At 45.0% G+C, this 24,509-nt stretch overlaps 1 protein-coding gene across 1 annotated transcript; it reads right to left on the bottom strand.

The window, feature by feature from the left end:
* Positions 1-1,166: 1,166 nt before the first annotated feature.
* Positions 1,167-23,870, bottom strand: sema3bl (sema domain, immunoglobulin domain (Ig), short basic domain, secreted, (semaphorin) 3bl; the record flags this gene model as incomplete). The annotated part of the gene is made up of 16 exons (XM_083976161.1): positions 23,632-23,870; positions 15,446-15,606; positions 12,833-12,892; positions 10,195-10,314; positions 8,407-8,497; positions 8,180-8,296; positions 7,792-7,934; positions 7,552-7,666; positions 7,397-7,466; positions 6,789-6,933; positions 5,436-5,667; positions 5,264-5,355; positions 4,806-4,847; positions 4,478-4,703; positions 3,027-3,157; positions 1,167-1,679 (listed from the first exon to the last, which is right to left on the bottom strand). The coding sequence occupies exons 1-16, from the start codon at positions 23,723-23,725 to the stop codon at positions 1,167-1,169; spliced, it is 2,352 nt and encodes a 783-aa protein (XP_083832287.1). The 5' UTR covers positions 23,726-23,870.
* Positions 23,871-24,509: the final 639 nt, after the last annotated feature.

Consider the following 24,509-nt stretch of genomic DNA (forward strand, 5'->3'; position numbering starts at 1 on the left):
AGTAATTAAATGGCTCCTAGAAGACACACACGAATGCGTGCATACACAGACACACGCACATGCGCACAGACACATGCACGCACACATACACACGCACACTACTTCACATGAGGTCAAGTTTGATCAGAGTTTGAGCTTCTGCTCTGATCAGTGGTTAAAAACAAGATGATCAATCAAACCATGAAGCTCCTGAAACCAGAGCTGAATCCACTATAAACAGTGGAGAGGTCTAACAGAGGAACAGTAGAGAAACTGTTCCTCTGTTATTCCTATGTTGTCAGTCAACCTGCAGTGCACAAAGGAACTGTGGGAAAATGAGTTCAGAGGATATGGACATAGACATCTGAGGAGGACTGGGGTCACAGAACAACAGATTGAGAAACAGGAAACATTTAATTTCATTTTCTTCATCACCAAAATAAAAAGTATTTTCTTTTTCTTTTATTGTCAGATGTTACATACGGTTTCTCCAGTTTTTTATTGTTATCATAAATTACAGATTTTATTTATTAATTTTGTTAGATTCCAGTTAGCCACGGAACTACAACAACTCTACATCTGAGTGTTTGATGGAGACTTAAAAATATAATAAAATCAGTGACAAACAGTGACAAAATCAGCTCCCCTAAATCTCTGGCTCAGGGTCAGTGAGGAGGTTGTGTTTGTGTGTGTGTGTGTGTGTGAGAGAGAGAGAGCTCCATTAGCTTCATGTGTCTTCTAACACACCTGAGTCTCATATGAGGAGTTTATAGGAAGAAGAAGAAGGAAACAGAGACAGGTCATTAAATACAGAGGGGGAGGAAGACTATGGAGAGGATGGAGGAGATGAAGATGAAGATGAAGATGAAGGTGGATCCAGTGGTTTCAGACACGTTGACCTGTCTGTGAAGAACAGGAGAGTTTGTAAAGTGAGTTTCTCATGATGAATCTGAATATTTTCATGACAAACACGAAGGTGACGCAACAGTTCAGAGGGTCAGTGAAGCAGACATAACGCTTCACATCTACATGATGAGATTATTTAAAAACATCCTCAGGCGTTTTCTGTTCCATACACCTCTGACCTCTGACTTCATGGCCTTGGATTATTCTGCCAAAGTCAAACTACCAGGCTGCTGTTGGTCCTGTCATGTCTCTTACTCTTGGCCCCGCCCACATCCCCTCTGTTATTCCTCCCACGCTTTCAGGTCGCGTGGCGTCCGGTTGCGTTCTCCGGAGCTCTTGCTGCGAGCCTTCCTGGCGCTCTCCTGTGCCTGCCGGTACTTCTCCAGCATGCTCTTATGTTTCCTCCTCAGCTTGTCGTTGCACCACATCCTCTCGCAGTACTCCTCCACTTGCGGTAGGTTCGAGGGCCCAATCAGCTGCATGATATCCTTGAACCACGTTCGTGATTGGCTGACTTGGCCGGTCGAGGCTCCCCTGCTGTACGTGCTACACGGCATCCAGGCCCTGTAGCCTCCGGTGCTCCGGTCTTTAAAGGAGTCGTAGAGACCTCCACTGTCGCGCACCATCAGCTCGTCCACCGTCTCCCCCTGGAGGACGCGCAGGGTGATGCGGGCCACTGTCTGAGTGAAGCCATGCTCACGCGATCGGCAGATGTACACGCCTTCATCTTCACGGAGGAGATTACGGAACAGGAGGCCCTGCTCTGTGGACATCACCCGGTCGTCCAGCTTCACCTGAGGAGCAGAGAGAGTGTAACGTGCCTGAAGTGCTGCTGATGCTACATAGTCAAGATTTCAAGATTTCAAGATACTTTATTGTCATTGTACTTGTGTGTACAACGAAATTCAAGGTGCACAGTCAGATACGGACTCGTCATGTTAGCATCAGTCATGTTAAAGCAGAAGTAAGCGATCCGGTCGTTTTGGCTAATGCTGCGTTCCAGGCAGGCTTTTGAAACCGTAAGTTACAGCTTCAAGTCACGACTTACGACTTTGTAGCGTTCCAGGCAACCCACTCGTGTTTTTTCGACCTGTTGCCTGTGAAAGTCACTATAATGGCCACTCGTAACTTCCGACCCGTGAACTCGTACCAGATCGAACTGGTACGACTTCACAGGTCGGAAAAACACGAGTTACGCCTTGAACGCACCATAACTTCTTGTCAGCCGATGGATGGATGGATCATGGATCTATTGGTCCTCGTCCCTACATCACCACATTCACGCGCATCCCTTGGCTGCACACACACAGCCCTTCATGCCGTTCTCTCTCCTCATTGGATAAAACTTGTAGGATACGAGGAAAGTTTTCTCCTCGGCTTACAGCAAAGCAGAGTGACTGACAGACCCGTGTTTCAGACCAAACACTCTATAGAAGTGATTGCTGTCGGAAGATATAACTATTTAAGACTTAGATTGACACAAAAATTCCGCTTACTTCTGCTTTAACGGTTAGCTCAGCAACTTTACTCACTGGCAGCTCTCTGCTCTTTTACCGAAGATAGCATGCTAACAGCTGTGATGGAAGGACTGAGGCTGTGTCCGAAATCACTCACTCATTCACTCCTCCCTATCACTATAGTGAATTCTATATAGAGGACTAAAGTGAGCTCACTGGTAAAATGAAAAAACACTTTCGGACACTTCTCCGCCGTGCAGTTAATTACATTTTTACGTCGCATAATTAAAATGTTGCAGATCAATGCCAATCGCGATCAGAACCGCGATGCATGACCGCAGTGCATTATGGTATTACTTGCTTAGTGACCATTGGTTGTACACTACTTTTAACACTGCATTGTGAGATACTATGAGTCCACTATAGGGTATTCAGATAGCACTACAAAATAGTCACTATGTAGTCCACTATATAGTGATTTAGGGCACAGCCTGAGAGAATAAAACTGATGACAAGGAATTTTATTATTTTCCTAATTAAATTCAGACAGACAGACAGACAGACAGACACACACACACACACACACACACACACACACACACACACACACACACACACACACACACACACACACACACACACACACACACACACCCTCCACAGAGACACTGAGTGTGATATCACCTCCTCCTTATGTTCGTTGTGTTGGGCGAGCCAGGTCACAGAGGCTTGTGGAGAGCGAGGGACACACTCCAGAAAGGTGCTGTTGTTCTCAGTCCCATAGACGAGTCTGTCCTCCACCACGTCTAGGTCCTCTGGACAGAGACAGAGACAACAAGAGACAGTGAAGTGGCAGCTCCTCTCTCTCTGTATGTATAATGTTAACATGCGATCATGTTCTTTCTTACAGTCTTCTTCTTCGCCCACTTTCAGCCTTTGTGCTAAGCTAATAAGCTAACCCTGATCAGCCATAACTTTACATGCAGCGTGCAGACTTGAAGGTGATGTTGAGCTGTTGAGGAGAGAGCAAATAAAGTATGTGTCTGCTCTCCACCGAGCTCACCTGTCCTGTCCTGTGAGGACGGGTGAAGACAGGTGAGGACACACCTGAATGATTCAGTGTCAGGGAAAAAACTTGCAGCTCTCAGACTGTAACAACAACCTGACACGTCGTCACAAAGAAACTCTTAGGTTCATACAGAGGTTTCGATGGATGCATCTCTCATCACCTGATCACGTGACCACCTGATCTCAGTACCTGCCCCGACACCTTCTCCTCACACACTCACACACACAGAGGGGGAAGGTGAACTCACAGCTTATTATCACTCTAGCAGCTCATCACCACTATCACCTCTTCCTCTCTTCCATCAGTTCAACTATTTTTTCCCATCTTCCCAATTCCAGAGTCACTGTTTGGTTGCCAGGAAACCGTGTGCATTGCAAAAACTCAAAATCTTATGGTGCGTTCCAGGCAACCCGTAACTCGTATTTTTCCGACCTGTTCCTATGGTTACCCGTTAGAACGTTCAGTCAAACTCGTAACTTCCCACCTGTGAACTCGTACTAGATCGATCTACTCCCAGTTCCCAGTTCGTAACTCGTAACTTGCCTGGAACGCTACAAACTCGTAACTGGTGACTTGAAGTCGTGACTTACGGGTTAAAAAGCCTGCCTGGAACGCACCATTACCAAGAATATTTGTCCTATTTCCAGTCAAAATGTCATTTCTAGTCCAAACAAATCTCATTATACTTAAAAATAAGACTCATCACATATAAAGTACCTTGCTTTTAGACACTTTTTACTTCTTTCAAGCATATTTTTACTTGAAATAAGTAGAAAAATCTGATAGTGGGGCAAGTTTTTCTTTCTTATTACAAGCACAAAAAAACTTGCTTTCACTGGCAGGTTTTTCTACTTATTTCAAGTGAAAATTTATTTGAAACAAGTGAAATTATCTAAAAACAAGTTAATTTTTAGGCGATGAGTCTCATTTTAAGTGGAAAGAGATTAGTTTTGACTAGAAATTAGACATTTTGACAAGAAATTAGACAAATACGCTTGGAAAGATTTCGAGTTTTTGCACTGTGATATGACAGCAAGTCCAAGAGAAGAGGAGAGGCCACACCTACCGCTGGGACCCTGGTCCACACACTGCAGTGCTGGGTTCCCATGCCTAATATCCTGCCGGCGGAAACGGCGTTTGCTGTTGGGGGTGTACCGAGAACACGAGGACCCGTCCCAGGCGCAGTACGGGTCCCTTGCCAGGCAGCACTCGGCACACGCCTTCCCATATGTCTCACAGCGGTGCAGCTTCACCTGCGCCACACCTGCTGCAGAGCCCACATAGAGGGATTGCTGCAGAGGAGGAGGAGGAGGAGGAGGAGACAGGTGATAAGGACCAGTCACCTCAACAAAGTCACTGAGTATCAAAATGAGCGATTAGTCATTGGGACTTACTCTCTTCACAGAAATATCCATGGAGGTGATTGGAGTCGGGACCTGAAACAGGAAATGGTGAAACAAAGAGAAACTCAACAATTCAGATGTAAACAAACATGATAAGTGGATAAGTGTAAGGAAGATACTTCACTGTGGCCATAATATGAACATTAATTATACATTAATATTATAGATTAATAACAATATAATAATGAATCAGAGCTAGCCCCCCTGTCATATTCAGTAACTGCCTGTTCTCACAGTCATAGAAAACATGAAGTTTGGTCACTGGCCAACTGTGGGACCGCACACTGACTTTGACCTTTGTCCACTAAAATCGAATCACTCCATCTAAGAGTTTAATTGACTGTCTGTGTCACTGAGACTGAGACATTGTAACCACGAGAACGACACAGACGACCTGGAAAGAAAATGGCCGCTGCTCTGACAGAGACACCTGGTGGAATCAGACTTACGTTGAAGACCTGCAGCTCCTCCAGTGTGACCTCCTCCATGTCCAGACTGTTTCCTCCCTGCAGAGCTATCACCTTCAGCACCGTCCCAACGTCTGAGAGACAAGAGGAGACACTGTGAGCTGCAGGTGCAGTGAGTAGGTGAGACCGTGTTTGACTTGATCATTGATCTCACCCGTGCCGATAAACATGACATCATACTGCCCGTCCTCTGCCTCGACCCGGTCCACCACGATCTGTCTCAGCCTGTAGGGGATGTTGGTCTTAACCAGTGTGGGCCGGCGCATGGCAGGAAACACCGGGCGCCACATCAGTGGATGACTGCGGGTGAAGTGCAGCACTGAGTCGGGGAAGTCCTTGGTGCTGCCAAACTCTCGGCCGGGCTGGTTGGTGATTTTACTGGGACACTAAGGACAGAGAGAGTTTAAACCTCCAGAGGAGCTGAGGCCTTTTTACCATCTGAATGACCATAACGCCAATGACAGCGGCTTCACAACCACTGACGTAAAGAGCAAACAGGAAACGTGTCCATGTCATGAAAAGTGTCCAGGTGAAGACGGAGGGTTATAAAACTGGAGAGACAGCTGAGGACAGATTAGCAGAGACTCCAGGTGGAGAAACAAATCTAATAAAACTCTCACAAAACTTTGATTAAAAACAAATTGAAGGACGACACACTGCCGATGTCTCTGATAAGACGTTGAGTTCAGTTTGTGACTCACAGACCTGAATAGTTTTACGATCAAACACTCAACATTCAACCAGATCAGTTCATCATCTCTAAGAAACCAACAAATTACATGGACCACATTTACTCCTCTCCTCATTCTCTGCTCTCTGCTGTGATCCTGTGTGTGTGTGTGTGTTATGTTATGTTATGTTTATTTATTTGATATGGACATCACAAATACATTAAGACTGTTCCAGTGGACAGACCAGATGCTTTGCTTGAGTGTGTTTAGCACAAGTGCTAATTTTCAACACCAGTCCATAGGCGGCTAATCTAAAAATACAGAACATATTATCAACAGTATAAGATAAAACCAAGTGCATGACACTACATCATGATAGTAACATACTAAAAATACAGAGCACAAGATCAGCGAGAGGAGATTGAGTAAACAGAATCATGTTTGTAACAGTAAAAATAGTAACAATAAAAAAGTCCATATTTATACATGTGAGCATTGTTGTTTTGCTTTTAACCATGCTTTTAGTCCTCTATTAAACGAGTTTGTGTCAGACTCCAGTTTCAGGTGAGTGGGTAAAGTGTTCCATAGGTTAACCCCTTTTATTGAAAAGGCAGACTGTCCAAATGTGTGTGTGTGTGTGTGTGTGTGTGTGTGTGTGTGTGTGTGTGTGTGTGTGTGTGTGTGTGTGTGTGTGTGTGTGTGTGTGTGTGTGTGTGTCTGCAAACCATTGTTTGTTATTGTAATATCATTATGTATAAATCCCATAGTTCCAGACTCAGTGAGACTCATCATAGTCAGTTATAATGTCAGTAAGTGCAGTGATGAGGTGAACTCACCACTCCAGGTCTTGGGTAAGGTACTCTGCCTTCATACGCTGCCCACTGGTGCTCTGGACCCTCTTTGTGAGCGAAGGGTCCGTTGAAGGCCTCTCTGATGTCGGCCATACGGTAAACACACACCGCGAAACCCTGGAAAACATTACTGTGGAGGAAATCAAACATGGGTTACAGTGAGAACGACAGAAGAAACAGAAACACAACATGGAGAGAGAAGAAGAACAACATGACAAGCTGCATCAACAGGCAAAGTGTCTGATAGCTGCAACAAAGTGAGAACATCTACTGAGCCTTCACCGCAAATCAATACTAATCAGTGATCAATGACTTCACTGTTTTTATCTGATGAAGATCACCTGAGGATGTAACAGACATTTCCTTAAAATTATCAATAAGGGGCGTCGTTTAGCTCGGTTGGTAGAGCAGGCGCCCCCCTCTCTCTGCCTCCCCATTTCCTGTCTCTCTCTACTACTACTACACTATTGATTAAAAAAATATACTTAAAAAACATCAATAAATGATAATAACTGATAATAACACATAATGACTGATAATAACTGATAATAACTGAACAAGAAATGACAGTGGAGAGGACCAGATGTGTTCACCTGATTGTACTGAAGATGGCGTAAACATCTGGGTTCCTTTCATCTTTTGTCCTTAGCAGGAAGACGTCCTCTGTCAAATAGAGAAACAGTGAGTATGTGTGTGTGTGTGTGTGTGTGTGTGTGTGTGTGTGTGTACAGTATGTGTGGTGTCTTACCCAGCTGGTTGAAGTGTGTGTCAATGCCGTGCGGCCCCGGCACAGAACAGACCAGTCTGGCCTTGATGAACGTGCTCCACTTGTTCACCAGGACTCTTTGACCTCCCACGTCATTCTGATACAAAACAAACAAACAACCAACACACCGATAAAACAGATATTTACCTTTGACCCCCGACCCTTTAGCCTCTCTGTCTGTCTGTCTGTTTGTGTTTGTGTCTGTGCATGTCTCTGTCTTACCGCACACACTCGTCCCACCCGTGTGTGGATGGCTCCCTCTCTGTCTCCGGCCTCTGAGACTTTCTCAGTGAAGAAGAAATAAACTTTGTCGTTGTCTCGGTCGTCGTTGTCAGGGATGAGGTGGGCAGCAACGAACTTGGGATCTGAAGGATGAGGATAAGGATAAAGAGAGGCCATTGATTTAAAACATCTCTTCATCTTCTCTTCTCCTCTCACCAATATTTATATACAGTCTATGGTCACCAGTCTAGAGGTGTGGTGAGACAGCTCAATTATTATAATAATCAAGAGTGTTTTTGTCAATAAACAAACATCAAGAGCTTCACCTCCTAGAATATGAATTCTATGTATGAATCAATATTTGTTATAATTGTTGTTGAAGCTTCACCATGAAGAAGTTTCTCGTCCGTCTCTGTCCTCATGGTGGAGCGTCCTCCCAGACTCCTGAGTATCACAGAGTCTCTGCCCAGGACATCGGCCATCAGGCCTGTGTACAGCTCCCCGCCTGCAGGGGGGGAGGGACGGTTACACCTGAGGTGGTTCAGCATCTCTGTGTCTTCTAATCGACTTACATCAATAAAATGTATTGATGAATAAATCAGTGTGTGGACAAACCAGCGAAGGTACTGGCGAAGGGGAGGCCGGGGTCAGGAGGAACTTTGCCCCGTCCATTTTCCACAGTTGTACGATCCATCGTGAAGACGTGCTTAGGGGAGAGAGACACTGGGTTATAGTGAGACAGAGAGAGAGAGAAAGAGTCCATCACATTAATGCACCTGGTGAATCTGCCCAGTGTCACCACGACACCAAGTGGACCTGGTCCAGGTCACGGAGTCACTGGAAACAAAGGCTTTAGTTAGACAGAAGTGTGTCTGCGTGAAGGAGCAACAGTCTAGGTTGCGTTTGATCCCCATCCTCCCCGTGAGACGTGTCCTCACCGTGAACCGACTCTGTTCCTCTCACAAACAATGGACCATTGTCCCGGCAGAGACCACAGGGAATGAGACAACAACACAGCAGCTCATCAGGCTACGTGCACGACACACACATTTTGGTAACATGTAATATGTTACAAGTTACATCTTTCACATAACATGCACATGTATGGACACAGCGGAGTCATTATTGCTCAATTTATTCCAAATGTGATGCATGCACACACACAGTCCATAAAACCCTGAAGTTTCAAACTTAAATGTCTCACAGTGTGTCCACCCTTCTCACAGTTGGACTCACTTGGCCATGCCCTCTGTCCAATCTCATAGGGCCTCGTGGCTACACCCACTCTGTATCTTCCTCTCAATCTGTGTGTTTGTCTCTAATTCATCTCAGCAGAGACTCTAGATTTGTTTCAGGATGTGGACAGGCTAAGGACAGACGGACTGAGGACAGACAGTCTGACAGGATGGCGATGATGAGTTCTGATCATCAAATGACGGATAGATTAAGAGTGAATTTAAATCAGTTTGTTTCGGAGCAAACATGAACTGATAAATAAACGGATGTTTATTATTGTTATTTTCCTTTTTCTCATGATTTTTCACACTAAGAGGTTCTGTGATGATGTCAGCTCAGTTAAAATGGTTTCCTAGAATCTGAACCATTTGTGTGTGTGTGTCATAAAATCTCTGTCTATCAACACATTGTTTTTATATATTTACGTTTGAATGTTCTCGTCTTTCATCAGGTTTCTGAATATTTATATGTTCAAGTTTGTGCCATTTATTTTAGTTTACTGTTCGCTTGTGTGTGTGTGTGTGTGTGTGTGTGTGTGTGTGTGTGTGTGTGGTCTGGGTCTGTAATGTGGTTTATTTTCACATCTATCGCGCTGTGTCACTCACCATGGCAACTCCAGTTTGTGTGTGTGTGTGTAGATTGTGTGCAGACCATGAAGAAACGTTGGTCTGATCTGAACTTTGAAAGAGAGAGAGAGAGAGGGAGAGAGAGGGAGAGCTTGTGTATGTCTGCTGCTGAGATGAAACACCTACGAGGTCAAAGCTCATCCCACCCAGAGTCCAGTCTGAGATTCACAGCTTGAAGAGGTCAGACTGTCGAGTGTTAAATAAATGGATAGACTCCCTGCGGAGACACATACATTCTCTCTCTCTCACACACACATACACACAGGCCTTTATAGCACCACTCATTTCCCGACCTTCACCATTTGACCCTCTGATACATGACATCACCTGCAGCTCTGACCCCACAGTGACAATCCGCCTCCATTAACCCCAGACAGGTGTTGAAGAACACCTGACCTGTTAGCTGCTAACCGCTAACCGATGGAAGAGTGGAGGTGTCTTTGTGCACAGAGCCCAAAGATGAAGAGTGTAGACCGGATCAACTGATCTCTCCTAGGCGCTAACGTCAGTCGATCTTATATGAGCCCCCCACCCCGCTTACCTCTCCCCGGTGTCCCACGTAGATGAAGGCACACATGGGCTGGAAGGCTCCGGTGCCACAGGCCAGGAGGTGGGTGCGGTTGTAGGGCTGCAGGAGGCGAACGAAGTTGGAGCACTCCGTCTGCATGATACAGATTAACACAGATTAACACACAGATTGATAAAGATGAAGAGGAAGATGATTAACTTTGTAAGTGAAAAAAGTGGAACAAGTGAAAGAGATTCAAGTGGCTCAGTGACACACACACGTACAACCACACCCACACACACAAGAGAGTGAGAACAAAGAAGGCGCGGACGGAGGAAACAAGACATCCAGAGGGAGCACAGACTCGACTACTTCCTGCTTCCTGTCTGACAGCGGTGTCGGGACCGGCCGACTCGCTCTCTTAAGTTCAAAAGGTCGAACTCATCTGAGCTCACTGAGCGTCTGGAGGATCTCTTTGTAAACCCAGTTTGTCTATGTGTGTGTGTTGATGTAAACAAGTCTCTCTCTAACAAAAACATTTTAAATCATTGTGGAGATTTTTTTCTTCAAACAAACTCACAAATGGAACAGAATCTAAATTTCCCCCTAATTATCTGCCCGTCTTTGAAACATTGTGTGTTTATACTGACAAAACCTGATTATTGATTATTGATTCACGCCAGTTCTGGATTTACTCAGTGTCTTTGTGAAATCTGCCTCAGATGTGTCTCCCCCACCCACCCTGGGAGTGTGTGTGGTCTGGACTGAGATGAAGTGGAGGAAGTTAAACAGAACATAGAGCGGTTTGATCACCAACTCGCTGGAGGTTTCAGGAAAAACTCTGAAATTTCCAGTTAGGACTGAAACAGGGAGGGAGGCGGGGGGGAGAGAGAACAATGTCTATTTATCAGCCCTCGCTGCTGAGCGTAGTCGAGTGACGACACCCTGCTCCATCCACACAGTTCAAGTATAACGTCACTGCCACAATCACTCAGGAACACAGCCAAGGCACCTGACCTCTGACCTCTAACCCTCTTACCTGGAGCTTACATGGAGTTAACATGGAGCTGATAAAAGCTAATGTGGAGCTAACATAGAGACATAGAGAAGAACATAGAGAAGGAGTGGCAGGTTTGGACCGAGAGCTGTTTCCAGTATAAACAGTGAAGCTCAGTGGAGAAAGTCTGATTCTGTACAAACAGGAAATGAGGACCAACACACACACAGACACAAACACATTCATGTTATGTACACATGAACCAGACGACAGTCAACAGGAGGACCTCCTACACAACAATCACAGACACACAAGCACAATGAAGGCCGTTCACAGCTGGATCAGGTCTTTGGTCTCAGCAGCTGTTTGATCCTTAGAGAAACATTTGGCTGCTGCTTCACATGCGGCCAAACAGAAACCTCCTGGACCAACCCACATCAGAGCATTAGAGGATCTGAGGACGAACCAGAGACACGGGCTCTGTCATGTGTGTCCTCTCCTCATCAATATAACAGAAGCAATAAAAAGCCACCAAGAAGAACTGAACTCAGAGCCCTGGAGGAGACTCCATCAGCAGCAACACGTTTAAGGGGAAAGAGGGTTATCCAGAGGACACTAAGGGGACAGACACAGTCATCAAGAGACAGTCAGACTGAGGACAGACTAAGGATAGTTATGCATACACAAAGCTCCAAACACTATGTGAGGACCTTTGACCTTTACAACTTCTTGTCAAACTGTTGTGTTAAACAGACACAGAAGAGATGTTTGTGTGTGTGCGTGTAATTCATCTAATCTGACACAAGAAAGAAAACCTGTGAAACATGTGAAAGTGCAAGACGTGAAGGAATGTGGAGTCAAACATCTCTATCTGTTCCTACAACAGACACATACACACACACAGACTTTATGGCTCTTCTGGCACAGGTTAGCATTACATACAGTCATCTTAGACCTGGCTAATAATGTACTGTGACTCCTCCTCCCCACTGTGGATAGTACAGTAGCACACACACATGCACACACAGTTCTGAGAGGTATAAATCTTCTTGTGCTCATGGCAAGAAGCCTGAAGTCAGACCCCGTCCATCTGGAACAGGTTAGGAGGTGTGTGAGTGTATGAGTGTGTGTGTGAGTGTGTGTGTGTGTTTGAAGTGTTTGAAGTGGCAGGTGTGTCTTGCATCTCTTATATCAGTTTTATTTGGTGTTTCCTCTGCACATTGCTCACAAGGCTCACATGACACTAGGTGTGTGTGTGTCCACCAATAATTAGCTCCATTTATTCTGAGCAGCACTAAACCACTGACATTTCTGAAAACATCAAAGAAAAGAAACTCCCCCTCTTCCTCTTTATTTATTCCTTCCATTCTCTACTTTTCTCCTTTTTCTCTGCCACTTCTTCTTTCTTTTGCCTTTTCCTTGTTCCAGCTCTATCTTCAACTCTACTGTACGTGATGACACTTAAGACCCTGGTCTGAATGAGTTTATTTAATGCTGAAACAATTTTGTGATATTATTGAAGGTGAGAGCTGCTCAACAGGTCAAAGGTTAACTCCTTCCCTTTCCCTCAGTCGAACAGAGACTGTCCCACTACACTGAACTGTTCAGGTCACTGGTAGGATGAAGGGACAGACAAACTGCGCAACAGGTTTTATCATCGAAACAGGAACTCACCTGTTCCTTCCCCATTTCACGACAGTCCTCTCTGTTGCCAGGTAACGGAGGCCAGTAGATCTGAGGAGACAGAGATGGAGAAAGAGAAAGAGTGAGATGAAAACGACCTGATTCCTCTGTGGGAGTCACACAGGCTCAATGTTGATTTGTCCTGTTTTAACACAGTTGTACTAATGAAGTAAAAACGGTTTCATAATCTCAGACCAATAGTCTATGAGCAGCTCTCTGCTGCACTGTCCTGTCACTACCCACACAGATTCTCTATAATGAAGTCATTAAACCGTTTATAGATATAAACTTGAGGCTCCGCCCCCTCCACGGTCAATCTTCTGTGCTGTGTCCAAAGATGGAATCAGACCTTTGCTCAGCCTCCCTCCTCTGTACAAGAACATCTGGAGCTCAGAAAAAAACAGGATCCAAATAAATAAATAAATAACACTCGTTCTCACAGTTCAAATTGAACATGATCTGATCAGGCCACGCCCAGAGGCTGCACAACCAATTGGGAGCTGAGCTGAATCTGGGATAGGCGTAAAATGAACTGACGGACTGAAGGGGCTGAGTGTTTCAGAACCAGACGTCGTCTCTCTGAGACAATCGCTCTTTGTCCAGGCGGAGCTGGTTCTGTTCAGGTTGTGACCTCCTTTAGTATGTGTGTGTGTGTGCTGGTGTTAAACACTGAGTATGAAATAGAAACAGATGTAGAGACAATAGAAGCTGAATTCAGTTGTTTACTCTTCACACCCTGAACTGAGGTCAGGAACTAATGATTACAGGTCAGGGGTCAGGGGTCAGGGTCCTAACATGCAGGACTCTGTAAATTAAAGGTTGTGACACTGACAAGCCTGTTTGAGCTCTGATGCTAATGCTAATACTAGAATGGGAAAAACTGTAAGAGGCTCAGTCTGTCAAACCTTCACCTCCTGCATCACACTGATATCCAGACCCATTGCACACACACTGTCTCACACTGTATCACACACAAGTTTCTGCTGAGTCTCCACTTCTGTTCGAATGGATGTAGAGTTTGCCGAGAAGAACTAACCAAAGTCTGGACAAAGAGAAAGTTAAATTAAACTCAGACTAAAGGGAGATTTACTTCACCATTTTATGAGGAAACTAAACCACACTCAGTGGAGCCACAGTATCAGTGTTTTATTGTGAAATCAACTCTCCTGTGAATGTGTTGTTGATGTCCAGCTCCACACCATCGCACACCGACCCGCCTCGTGCTCTTGGCTCCCAGTCACAGGAATCCATTAAAAACAGTCGTTTGTTTCAGGCCGACTGACGTGGATGTAGAAATCAGGGCTTGGCTGAAGCTCGGCTGGAGGTGGTTCACATCTCTGGAGCAGTTTCTTTGGCAGGAAGCTGATATGAATGTGGGCCCGGCTCACACACACAGTCTGACCTGAAGCAGCCTGATAGCACCACTGACACTGATACACTGTGAAATAAGCTCAGCCTCCAACCTGGCTGCCAACGGCCGTAGTCATTTCCATTCAGCACTGCAACGTCCAATCCATCATCCACAGCCCTGCTCAGCACTCTCCAGGGCCAACCTCCTCCACCCAGGATCCTCCTGAGACCGTGGGGTATCTTCAGATTACTCTTCTGCTCTCAGACATTATTTGCATTTGTTACTCCGATGATCTGAATGTTGCTTGTTTGTGTTTCCTGAACACTCATGTGTAATTATCATTAAGTGAAATGTTCGCCTGGTTCTGATCCAGCTTGAGCTCGGGACGCTTTGATTTAATGTGTTCAGATTATAACTCACTCCCTCTTATTATTTCACTGCTCAGGTTTTTATAGTGGAAAGATTTCTATGCCAAATGTTGTGAGCTGAGTTTCTCACAGTTTCACTCTGGTTATGAAAATGTCTTCTTGTACAAGATTAACATGAATTTATTAAATCAGAAGTTTAATGGATGAAGAAAAATCATTATTTGCCTGGAAATAATGATGTGAGTGAGAAATTATGAGTAAGATAAAAACATTCAATAAAAGACACATACTTTAAATAGCAGTCAAACATTTAGATGACTATGTTCATAATGGAGCAGGGATTAGCCTATTTTAGCATAAGGACTAGAGACAAGGGAGTTGGCTAAATTACCTCTGTCCTGTCTGAATATACCTGCCTCACCTTTACAATCCATAATTAACATGGTGATAATGTGCACAGATGTAAAGGCCTCAGTTCATGACTTTTCACCAGTAAAGTGTGTGATTCTTTTCAAACTCAGCAAGTTTTTATTTTGACAGAGAAACAGGACAGACATTTTCAAACACCTGGAGGTTCAACAGGAGGTTTGATCGATGCCGAGCTGTTAGACTCCACTCAGGGAAAGTTTGAGTGACAAGTGGTTTAAAGGTTGATGCTCATGGATTAAGGTGCAGGGACGGTGACATCACAGCATCCTACAGGAAGTGTCTCTACCAGGAAGTCAGGACTAGTTGAAGTGAATGGACCATTGATACTGTGTTACTTGTTCCCCATATTGTCATCAGATAAACTTTGTCAGCTTCAGTTTAAGTATAAACGAAGGTTTTAAACAGATGTTCTGCAGTGAGGTGACTGACTGTCCATCACTACTCTCAGACACTCACCTGTTTGGACTCTCTGCTCACAGGTCCCAGCAGGACGGAGTAGATGACATCCTTCCCCCCCAGGAAGAGACGGTCACGGTACTCATCCAGGAAGATGGCAGTGAGAGAGAGGTCGCCATGGTGACCACTGAAGACAGACGACCTGTTGGTGGACAGAAGATCTGTAGAGACAGGAGACAAAATGATGAGTGACGGTGTACAAAAAAGACAAGATGAGGAGGAGGAGAAGAAGAGAGGATAAAACAGAAGGCGGTAAGGAAATCTGTGAAAATGTTTTATTTTCATAGCAGAACGTGAAGATGGTGTCAAACACAAGCTGAAGAAGAAAACAATGGGCCTCATTCACGAACCGTTCTTAAGAACAAATTTGTTCTTAAGTCCTACTTACGAAGTTTTTACGAAGATTGTGGCATTCATGAATGTTTTCTTATCCAGAATTTGTTCTTAACTAAGAACAAAATCTACGAACAGTCAGGAGTATACTTACGCACTTTTAAGTGCTGAGACTTCTGCAAAACTAACCGATTATAGCGTTTTCTTTTGTTCTGCAGTTGTATGATATTATATGATTTGAATAAGAATTATTTTCTTATCTTTTATGATGTTTTTAATAATCATATATTAATAATAATAATTGACAAGTCATTGCAGTTTCTTAAAAAAACACTATAGACACTTAATTCATATCAGTTTTTTTTTCTCTTTTTTTTTTTTGGGGGGGGGGTAAATGTGTTGTTTGTTGTTGTTGTGCGCAACATACAGCTCCCGATATGATTTTTTCTTCCTAATTGCGGGCTGCAACAGTGCACTTACTGTAAGTGTTTTTTTAAATATGTGATAATATGATGATATTTATGATGGCACACGTGAGAGTGTGGTCTCTCTGATAACAACCCGAAGAGCTGCATCCACTAAACTAAATATAGCCTAAATATTAATATAAAAATATAAACTAAATATAAGCCTTTTGTTTGTTTCTTTGTTTCATTCCTGCCGCAGTAGCGCCACTTCACTACTTAAGCTCTTTTTACGTTTGGAGTCTGGTGCTCCCTCCCAGGTTTTCATTTGAGCATTTCAACTTTCTTTCTCACTTCACCTTCTCTGCTCAGTGCCTGTGGGTGCTGTTTGCACACGGCCCTGCAGTCTCATGCCCTTTTACGGGCATTGATGGGGCGGTTACCTATGCTAATCCTATGTTAATTAGACTCACCTGGCACACGCCCTCAATTTACGAAGAGATGGCATAAGAACACAGCTGCTAACAATTCTGAGGCTTACGAACGCGTTGATGAATCTGACATAGGGTTTTCTTAAGGAACTTCTTAAGAACAACTTAAGAAAGAAAGAATATTCTTAAGAAGATATTGGTGAATGAGGCCCAATGTCCTGATCACCTCCAATGGTTTATCAATTAAATGTCATCATTGGACTGAAACAACTGCGTCCTTAATGTCTTCAGTGTCTGTTGATTCAAAGCGCTGAACTCTTATTACACCTGTTTCACCTGCTCACCTGTCCACTGTCCTCACCTGTGTCCTATCCTTAATGTTGCACCCCGGGGCGTCGTTCAGTTCACTGGGTAGAGCAGGCGCCCCATATACAGAGACTATAGCCCTCTGCTGCATGTCATTCCTCCACTCTCTGTCTCCCCATTTCCTGTCTCTCTCCTTTCAATTACTGTACTGTAAAAACCTACAACCACCCCAAAAATATACTATATACCGCATATAAAAAAAACTTGCACCCCCCTGGAATGTCAAACTCTTGGTGTAAAGTCATTTGGCTGAAGCAGTTTTCCGTCTATCTCTCATCACTCGTCTGTCACCTCCGTTATTCCTCTCTCTCTCTCGCTCTGAGAAAGTAGCACCAGTCACTCTCCACTCAGGATTTTGACAGTGGGAAGCACAGGGGCCCCGTGAAGCAGTGACACCTTGTCCCTCTCACCACACACACACACACACAACAGACCACTTGAACCAGTGTAGTGAACAGTTTCATGAGAACGACAGTATGTGAAACTTTAAATCTGCTGACAAGAGAAAAATGAGACATGAGCAGAGAGAGAGAGAGAGAGAGAAAAGGAGAGAGGAAGGTGGAGAATGATAAAGACAAAGTAGGAAAGGGAAGAAACTGGGTGGGATGGGGTGGAGGGGGTGACAGCTGGTAAGAGTCAGAAAATAATGAACATGGAGGAGACGGGCAGAGAGAGGGTCGTGACGTTTGATGGATTTATTGAGACTGGCAGGAGAGAAACACGAGGAGGGGGTTGAGAGGGGGTGAAGAGTGGAGGGCGAGCTTACAGCATTGTATCATTACTACTTCAAATCCTGGAGAATGCTGCCATCATAACATATTTTAATATCAAATGTTGTTTAGAGACATGTGAAATGTTCCTGTTTCTGATCAGCCTTTCCATCACAGCTCTGAGACACAGCTGTGTATCTGTGTGTGTCTTTGCACGAAGAACATATGGCTTTGCATGTTTGTCTTTGTGTGACCCTGTGTGTGCAGAGCGTGTAGCGGATACTGCAGCTCTTCAGGGTTTAATGTTCACACCTTTCTGTTCTGGCAGGAGAAGCTGCACACTGTGAACTCCTTGTTGTCGTTACGCTTGTTGAGCTCGTAGCGATCAGAGCTACGTGTGTGTGTGTGTGTGTGTCAGAAACTCAATCTTCAGAGTGACGTTAAAAAGAGACAAACTGCCACAACTTTGACTTGTCTAGTGGGTCAGATAGATTCACACAATGAAACCACAAGTCTTGCTTCCACATCTGCTGTGTCAGTCAAAAGTGAATCATGTTTGCCGTGGATACAACCGTAAGATGCTTGATTTTAGTTTTTTAGATCACAGTCATGGTTGAAAAACACCAGCCCTGACTATGGAAACAAATAGTCTGTGGAGTTAAAGCCACGCCACGCTACAAATGTCTTAACTACAACTATGAGAGTCCTCCTATAAGTATCTTAAGCAGAAAAATCTTAACTCTTACAGTTTTTATGAGAGATTTAACAATGATCACTCATAAAACACAAATATTAAAGTATGCTCTCTCACACACGCACGTACACACACACACACACACACACACACACACACACACACACACACACACACACACACACACACACACACACACACACACACACACACACAAACAGAGAACAGAGGGGAAAGGTGAGCCAACAGCTTGTTATCACTCCAGCAGCTCATCACCTCATGGTGAAACCACACCAATCTCCTTCTCCTGCTGTCTGTCACCTCCTCCTCTCTTCCATCTATCAGTTCAACCTCACTCTCTCTCCATCACATCCTCTATCTTCTTTTGATCCATCTTTAACTTCCTCTGTGGTGTCTTCACTTTCACCTCTCATGTCTCTGCGTCTCGCTCCCCCTGCGTTTCCACATCTGTCTCCAATGTGTGCGACACGGCTAAAAGGCAGCAGCCCAACAGCAGCCAAACCACAGCGGCAGTCGAACCGGCATCTGGTTTCACTGTAGGTGTCAGAGCTCAGTCATCACATCGTGTCGTCTCAGCCACTACAGAGACCAGTGTGTTCGTTTACTGTGTTCACACACTGTCTGTCAGGCAGAGGCGTTGTCCTGGTATAAGACATTTGGACTGTGGATTCACAGCAGCTGAATCCGAACTGGTCCCCTAATCACCACGGCTCAATGAACTGTAATCAAACTCCTGATTAAAGATAAGAGGAAAAGCTGTAGAGTCGTGCACCTGAGGCAGGAAAACATTTACATTTAGCAGCAGCAGCTTTTCTTCTTCCCAGCAAACTTGGATCTGCTCTGTCATCAAGGTTAAAGGTTTTTCTGTGAGAAGTTCAATCCACATTGAATCTAGAGGTTTGTTTTTATGTGTCCACACTGTACCAGATCTCTGCCCAATGCATTCGGCGGATCAGGGGACAGGCTGAAGCAGAGGAAAAGATTTACGGAGAGAAAAAAGTTCAAATCTCATGCCGACATCTCTAACGTACAAATTGGGTACAGGCAGCGTGTAAGAGCCACACACACACACACACATGCACACACACTTCCCAGGGTTTCATTACATCTCGCCTGTTTATTGTTGCAGTGCCAAGTATTTCTGGAATCTGACACACGCACAAAAAGTCATTTCACAGAGCCCCCCACCCACGCCCCCACCTTCATCCTCATCCTCCTCCTCCTCCTCCTCCTCATCCTCCTGTGGCTCTCACATTTCCCTCTCATCCTCCCAGTGAGGGTCTCCTCTGTGTTGGGGCTAGACTCTATTTCTTATATATTTCTTTTTTTTCATACCAACTTTATATGAGAAAGAAAAACCTTTTGGTCGGTTGCCATGACAGCTGGTGCAGATATTAATTTGTTCATCTCCACACAGAATGAATCTCGTGATGTAAATTATCCTCAGCTGACAGCCACAAATTTCTTGGACTGACCTCCTGAGTTTTTCCGTCACTGAGCTGATTGATTGATTTAAAATCAGAAGGTCAGTGTCACCGCTGTAGCTCAAACTGATCGACAGAGGGTCAGAGGTTCGTCCTGATTCGGGCCCTGAACCATGTGAGCAGGAGAAAACCTTCACGGCCTCTTGTTTTTGATAAGACACCATCGTTATGCCGGCCTCGTTCAACCAGGACAGCTGTGTTTCATCTGCGAGATGATTTTTCATGGTGAAAATATTTTTTCTATGTTGTTTCTTTTATCGAGTCGGAACGGTTTATTGATGTAACCATGACAGCAAACACCTGGTGCACCTGCTGTGTTCGTTATCAGAGGACAGAAAACAACTGTGGTCGCACAGTTTAGCCAATACATACGACATACAATGTTGTTCAGGTGTGTTCATAGTGTTCATTTAGAAATAATTGATCCTAGATAGTTAATTAATGTATAATTAATCATCAGTCATTAATCAATAACAGATCTTGGTCGTTTGACGTCCAGATGTCAGAGTTTAAACGGGACAATTCATCCTCAGACACCAAATCAGCCATGACACAGTAAATCCAGGGATTTCCTGCAACCTGTTCCTGCTCCTCACACACACACACACACACACACACACACACACACACACACACACACACACACACACACACACACACACACACACACACACACACACACACACACACACACACACACACACACACACACACACACACACACACACAGCTGTCTAACGATGGCTGTCAGAGTTCTTGTTACAAAATCTTCCGTCCTGGGCCAATCAAAACACAGCGTAGAGTGTGACCTCATCACCCTCGATCCTCGTCAACACTCACCCTCTCACCCTTCCCTCCCTCCTCTGCCTCTCTTCCTCCCTTCATTTGATCATCTCTCACTCGCTTTTCCTCTCCTTCCCTCCCTCATGGCCAGTTTCTTCTTGTCCATCACTATTTTTTGTCCTCTTTCCTCCCATTTTTAATCCACTCCTGTGCCCTCCCCCCCACACACATCCACCCGCCGCTTACCCATCCCCACCTCCCCATGACACACACACACCCCTCTCTCACTTTATATCCCTCCTCTGAATGATCCATCAGCCTTCCTTCACTTCATTTGTCCATGTCACTCTGTTGTCTTCCACTGTCAGCCCTCGCTCAGACCAGCGTCTCCACACACCCACCTCCGCCTTCCCCTCCACCTGCATCACACCTCTTCAGCACGGGAGAGTCTCATATCAGCGTTGTCACAGTTAGCATGTTAGCATTGCTGTGACTCCGATTTCCCTGTTCTTGTTTTTTTGTTTCTTAAATGGTAAATTTAATTGGAAACTGAATCATTGACTTTGTGAACATGTTGAACTACTGAAGCATGGGGGGTGGGGGTGGGGGTCGCTGAGGGAGCTGTGTGTTGGGGTGGGGCTCAGGCTCAGTGTACAAAGTTTAGGCAAATAGTTTTTTGCCCCCCCCCCCTCACTGAGAACCCACTTCTATGATTTGAAATGATCATGTTAAACCAGTTGCACATACACACACGCGCGCACAAAGAGATGCAGTAGTGAGTAATCTACATGACAGATGGTCAAAGACACATTGTTGGGACTTGAGCCTTCAACCAGTCTCTCAAAGGGACCAGTGTCTCTCAGCCTTCAGGTTAGACCCCCCCCCCCCCCCCCCCCCCCCCCCTTATCTGTCTGTCTGTCATTCTTCCCTCCGCTCATTCAGCCTCCCCTCTTTTCTCAGTCACCACAGCCTCTCTCTCATCATCTCATCCTCCATCTCTTTTCTTTTACTAAACTCACTGTTGTCTCTCTCTCTAACCCTTGTTCTGGTTCAAACAGCTGAGTGTTTATTCTCTTCTCATGGTGGTGTAACTGATGACCCTAACACAGACTGGGGGAAGGGTTGCTGACTCTTAGCAGCGAAGTGATGACCCCAGAGACCTTGTCACCTTGACCCCTCCTCTACAAAACATTGTGACCTATGACCCTTGTCACCTTGACCCCTCCTCTACAAAACACTGTGACCTATGACCCTGTCACCTTGACCCCTCCTCTACAAAACACTGTGACCTATGACCCTGTCACCTTGACCCCTCCTCTACAAAACACTGTGACCTATGACCCTGTCACCTTGACCCCTCCTCTACAAAACACTGTGACCTATGACCCTGTCACCTTGACCCCTCCTCTACAAAACACTGTGACCTATGACCCTGTCACCTTGACCACTCCTCTACAACACATTGTGACCTATGACCCTGTCACCTTGACCCCTCCTCTACAAAACACTGTGACCTATGACCCTTGTCACCTTGACCCCTCCTCTACAACACTGTGACCTGTGACCCCAGAGACGCTGACCCCTCCTCCACGGAGACCGATGTGTGGATGAGGGGGTCGTCGGGGTTGTGCAGCAGTGAGATGAGTGATGAACAGATGGATGAAAAAGAAGGAAGAGGGCAAGAAAGAGGAGAGGACGTCCTACATTCCAGCAGCTGACAGATGACTCCGCCCACCTCAGAACAACTAACCCTGTCTGCTGCAGGGCAGCGCCGACTGAGAAAACAAACTCATTAATTCACAGGCTGCTAGTGAAAACAAACACTCTTCACTGAAGTGTGTGTGTGTGTGTGTGTGTGTGTGCGCGCGCGCGCGCGTGTGACACAGGGCATTCAAATGAATAAAAGCAGCAGATTGAAGGAGCAAGAAGACAAATGAAAGACACAGAGAGATGCATGATGGGAGGATGGTATAGATGCTGGGAGTCCTGCCAACCACATACACACACACAGGGGGCTCTTGAAAACACACACATTGTTGGGATGGGGGTGGTTGGAGATGTAAGAAGAGACAGAGCATCGAACAGACGACAAGGACATGAGAGGGAAACGGCAGGATCAGGTGGGAGGTCACCTGGACGGGTGAGAGAACCTGTTGTCACCTCACTGAGAGTCTGAGCCTGATTTTCCTCAGCATGTTTTTATTTCCTTGAAGAAGAAACTTTAAAACCAGTGACTCACACATCATCAGCCTCTGCCCTACATACAGATTGGTAATCCCCCAAAATGGATCAATTATAATTAACTCTCGGGATCTTATTCAACTTAAATTTAGTTGGTCACTGATAAACCAAAGCTGTTGAAGCTGCTCTGCTTCTCAGGGGAAAGGTCAAGGGTCAAGATGTTAAACTCCCATGGAAGCACAAACATGTTGAGCTGATTTCACGCTAATCTGTTCATCATGAAGTGTGAAGATGAAACCTGGGCTCTCTCTCTCTCTCTCTCTCTCTCTCTCTCTCTCTCTCTCTCTCTCTCCAACAGGAAGACCAGTAACTTTTCTCTTGGAGCTGAACGGAGGAAATCCTGTGTGATACAATCACCGATGATGATTACACCAAACAATGAGCACACACACACACACACACACACACACACACACACACACACACATGGAAAAGTTTTGGCAAACCCAATCACCGTTATGTTACATTATTTCTCAGTTCCCCCTATGAAATGCTTTAATCAACTGATCGAGGATCAGTGTTTATTAAACTTCAGCGTTTGCAGGATAATTAATACGAGGCAGCTGCTAATTAACTTAATAAGTTGACTGATGCGTCACAGAGGTCAGACTCCTCACAGACCCCCATCACATCAGATAGATAGATAGATAGATAGATAGATAGATAGATAGATAGATAGATAGATAGATAGATAGATAGATTGCCAATCACTTTATTACCTTTGTATGACAGCCTCAGTCGCGGGACGTGTAACTTGGTCGCTGAGACGCTGAAGAAGAGCAGGACCATGAGGAGCGAAGATCTAAACTTCATCCTGATCGATTGCTGACGATATTCCAGCAAATGTTTTTGGGGAAATCTCGAGCTCCTCTCACGGCGACAAAAATCAACTCGATTCCTTAGGTGCGTAAAAAATGTCCGAGTGTCCGAGCCCCGGAGCGACCGCCGCTCCGCCCAATTATCCACCGACTGCGCTCTGAAACTGGAGCCACTGCTGCTCCACTGGCCCGGGGAGAGAGAGAGAGAGAGAGAGAGAGAGAGAGAGAGAGAGAGAGAGAGAGAGAGAGAGAGAGAGAGAGAGAGAGAGAGAGACCTGCCCCTCCTTCATGCACACAGCTCTCCCTCTCTACGCGCTCACAGAGGATTCATCATTTCAAAATCATCCGGAAGTAAAACATAGTTAATGTAGAAGAAGCTCAGAGAAACATTGACTGATAAACGTTAAAAAGATTGAACTAGATCGAGGATTAAATGTCCAGATGTGATGAAGAGAAGAAGGAGAATCAGAGTTTAGGTTGTTGATAGTTGAACTGAACTGCATTAATAATCTGAGATGAAGACCCCAGCCCACCACCCCCAGAGACTTAAGACGTGAGGAATGGACCACTTCACCCTGAGTGAAGATCTCAGCTGGATGAAGTGGTGTGTGAAGCAGCAGCCATGTTCCTGGTGAGTGTGTGTGTTAGTGAAATGACCTAGGAGAGAAAAAGCTCTTCAAACATAAAACTGATTGAATAACATGAACATATAAATTCCTCAGTGTCACTTCCAATCACAGAATCACTCTGTGCTTTTCAAACATGGTGCTTGTTCTCAA

Source organism: Trachurus trachurus, assembly GCF_905171665.1.
Source record: "Trachurus trachurus genome assembly, chromosome: 7".
Taxonomy (NCBI): domain Eukaryota; kingdom Metazoa; phylum Chordata; class Actinopteri; order Carangiformes; family Carangidae; genus Trachurus; species Trachurus trachurus.